Genomic DNA, 3,424 nt, shown 5'->3' with positions numbered 1-3,424 from the left:
TCCGGGAGAAGCAGACGGACGATGAAGTCTATGCGCCAGGTCAGTGCAGCCGGACCCTGAAATGCGGGTTCGATGTGTTTTCCTCTGCTGAGTTGTATCAGAGATAGAATAACTTATTATTATTCGGGTATGCTTTGATTTAGACTTCCTGCATGGCAGAATGGGGTTGGACTGGATCAGGGCCCTCCTTGGGGTCTCTTCCAACTCTAAGATTCTATGGCCTGTTACAGACAGCCAAAATAAAGCTGCTTCGAGTCACAGTGGAGGTATGGTGTTTCAATGATGCATGCGTCCTAAGAGTCCAAGAGCCACACCAAAGCCACGCTCCAGTCCTTAGGGCTGGAGCGTGGCTTTGGTGTGACTTCTGGACTCTTAGGACGCATGCATCATTGAATCACCATACCTCCACTGTGACTTGAAGCAGTTTTATTTTGGCTGTCTGTAACAGGCCTATGATTCCTTAAACAGAGGCTGGATGGCCATCTGTCATTGGGCATGCCTTGATAGAGAGTTCCTGCATGGCAGAAGAATGGGGTTGGACTGGATCAGGGCCCTCCTTGGAGTCTCGTCCAACTCTACGATTCTATGATTATTCTATTTCTGCCTCTTTAGGCTTGGATATCGAAAGCAGCCTGAAGCAGCTGGCTGAGCGCCGTACTGACATCTTTGGCGTGGAGGAGACGGCCATCGGCAAGAAGATCGGGGAGGAGGAGATCCAGAAGCCAGAAGAAAAGGTACGGTCTCCGCGGGCGTCATGGGATGGTACCCCGCTTGCGGAGGCAGGAGACGCAAAGATGACCGTCCGCTCTTCCCTCAGGTGACCTGGGACGGTCATTCGGGCAGCATGGCCCGCACCCAGCAGGCGGCCCAAGCCAACATCACCCTGCAAGAGCAGATTGAGGCGATCCATAAGGCCAAGGGGCTGGTGCCAGAGGACGACAGCAAGGAGAAGATCGGCCCAAGCAAGCCCAACGAGATGCCACAGCAGCCGCCGCCTCCACCACCCTCCTCGGCCCCCAACATGCCGACCAACGCCCCGCCGATCGCATCTGTGCCTCGCCCGCCTTCGGTAGGCGTTGCCATTTCCGTACAAATATCGTAAGACCCTTCCCCGACCCCAAAGTAATCTGATTTCTGTACTCCAGATGCCACCCCCTGTCCGCACGACTGTGGTCAGCGCCGTCCCGGTCATGCCTCGTCCCCCTATGACTTCCGTCGTCCGCTTGCCGCCGGGGTCCGTGATTGCCACGCCGATGCCACCCATCATCCACGCCCCCCGGATCAATGTTGTGCCGATGCCACCAACGGCTCCCCCCATTATGGCACCGCGCCCGCCTCCCATGATCGTGCCGACAGGTCAGTATCTCTATGGTGTCTAGATCCAGGGAAGTCATAGTGCCACTCCATTCTGCTTTGGGAATAATAATCCTGTGTCCAGTTCTGGGCTCCACAATTCAGTTACAAGATGGAGGATATCCAGAGGAGGGTGACCAAAATGGTGAAGGGTCTGGACACCATGAAACCCTATGAGGAACGACTTAGGGAGCTGGGGATGTTTAGCCTGGAGAAGAGAAGGTTAAGAGGTGATATTGAAGGGATGCCATATTGAGGAGGGAGCAAGCTTGTTTTCTGTTGCTCCAGTGCATTTTATGTGACCATTGCAAATAGGCGTATTTTATTATTATTATTATCCTTGGTGGCGGTTGCGCCAAGTCACTGACTAATGATGTTCAATTGTCACAATATAGGATACAGACAGGGACCGGTCAGCGCACCAGGTAACTCCCTTAAGCGTTGTCATTGTGTCCCAAAACCCATCTAACCACTAACCTTCCGGTCAATCTCTCGGTTTGCATGCGTCGAGAGTGGGGCCATTGGGGAAAACACAGTTGTAGTCTGTGTATATATTTGTTTGTCAATAGTTTCTGACCTTTGTGGACCTCTGATCGTTGCTGCACTGGAAAGACGTTGTGGCTGCATGATAGCTTGGGTCTCAATGCGCTGGGTATCCCCTTTGCAAGGAGGACCGCGCAACGAACGCAGACGGCGTTGTAGTAGATGGAAATGTAGACATTTCACTTTTTTAAATGCATTCCTTCTCTTCCCTCTGCCCTCAGTGTCTCTAAAAGTAATTGGCTTCCTTCTTAATGCAATGGAGTCAAGCTTTCCAGATGCTCACAATTCGCACCTGGAGCCACTCCGGTTGAGACTCCAGCTCTCAGGGCATCCTGGCTTTCGCAATGCTTGGGCCAAAGAGGGTTAGGATTTCCATAGGCTCTTAGCCTGACTAATCTCATTTAACTCAATGTTTTTTGGCCTTGGAGTTACTACTATCGTGTCTTTCTTTTAAAGGCAAGGGGTGTCAAATGTAATTCCATTGGAAGAGAGCTATGTTCAGCCTTATGCGCTGTGGCCAAAAAGTATGTCTATGTCCCACATATTTGGCATCATTGATAGGCTCCGAACGTCCCTCCAGAGTAAGGGCACTTAAATTTGGCACAATTATGAGCATGGCAAGTCTCTCTAGGAATCTCTGGGTCCTCCAGTGCAACTCTGTGGTCAACGACCGACAGACACTGACCATAGAGTTGCCCTGGAGGAGCCACAAAAGCCTAGTAGAGTGTCCTCTCTAGGAATCTCTAGGCCTTTCAGGGATGTTTTACATTTGACACCCGCTGCTTTAGGGTTTGCTCAAGTACGTCCAAAGCGAGAGGGGGGCGGTCAATCGTAGTAATAATAACGCTTGTCAAATTAATACTTTGCTCTGTGCTCCAGCGTTTGTTCCAGCGCCGCCTGTTGCGCCGGTCAGTGCGCCGGCGCCTATGCCGCCGGTTCACCCGCCACCCCCCATGGAAGATGAGCCAGCCTCCAAGAAACTGAAGTCTGAGGACAGCCTGATGCCCGAGGAGGAGTTTCTGCGTAGAAACAAGGTGCGTACTTTTAAGTGCACAGTAATAACTCTGTGGTCAACATCCAACAGACACTGACCATAGAGTTACACTGTAGGAGCGACAAAGGCCTAGTAGAGTGTCCTCTCTAGGAATCCCTAGGTCTTTCAGTGTAATTTTTAGTTAAGGTTGACCATAGAGTTGCGCTGGAGGAGCTAGATATTCCTAGCGAGAACGAATCAACATAATACGTAATCAGACCTTTCTCTCGGATGGGGTGGCGTTGTTGTTCCAGCATTGTTCTTCAGCCGGTTCTGTCTGTTGACCGCTCCCCAAATTGCGTCCCTCCTTCTCTTAGGGTCCGGTCACTGTCAAGGTCCAGGTGCCCAACATGCAGGACAAGACCGAATGGAAGCTGAGCGGTCAAGTGCTGGTCTTCACCCTCCCTCTCTCGGACCAGGTAGGCACCCCAAGTTTGCCCTAAGCGAAGAACGGTCAGCAAAGGAGGCGCACCCCGTCTCCATCTTGGGCGTGTC

General features: G+C 51.9%; 1 protein-coding gene across 1 annotated transcript; it reads left to right on the top strand.

Moving 5' to 3' along the window:
* Nucleotides 1-5: 5 nt before the first annotated feature.
* Nucleotides 6-3,411, top strand: LOC121918164 (splicing factor 3A subunit 1-like; the record flags this gene model as incomplete). Its single annotated transcript, XM_042444260.1, has 7 exons — nucleotides 6-39; nucleotides 613-734; nucleotides 818-1,069; nucleotides 1,146-1,356; nucleotides 1,749-1,778; nucleotides 2,776-2,930; nucleotides 3,247-3,411. Coding segments are annotated over 7 exons (930 nt in total), but the record flags the coding sequence as incomplete, so codon positions are not given.
* Between the last annotated feature and the right edge of the window lie 13 nt (nucleotides 3,412-3,424).

The sequence above is a fragment of the Sceloporus undulatus genome, unplaced genomic scaffold (assembly GCF_019175285.1).
Source record: "Sceloporus undulatus isolate JIND9_A2432 ecotype Alabama unplaced genomic scaffold, SceUnd_v1.1 scaffold_5288, whole genome shotgun sequence".
In the NCBI taxonomy this organism is placed as follows: domain Eukaryota; kingdom Metazoa; phylum Chordata; class Lepidosauria; order Squamata; family Phrynosomatidae; genus Sceloporus; species Sceloporus undulatus.
Note: the sequence above shows the minus strand (reverse complement) of the source record. Positions and strands in the feature narration are given on the sequence as shown.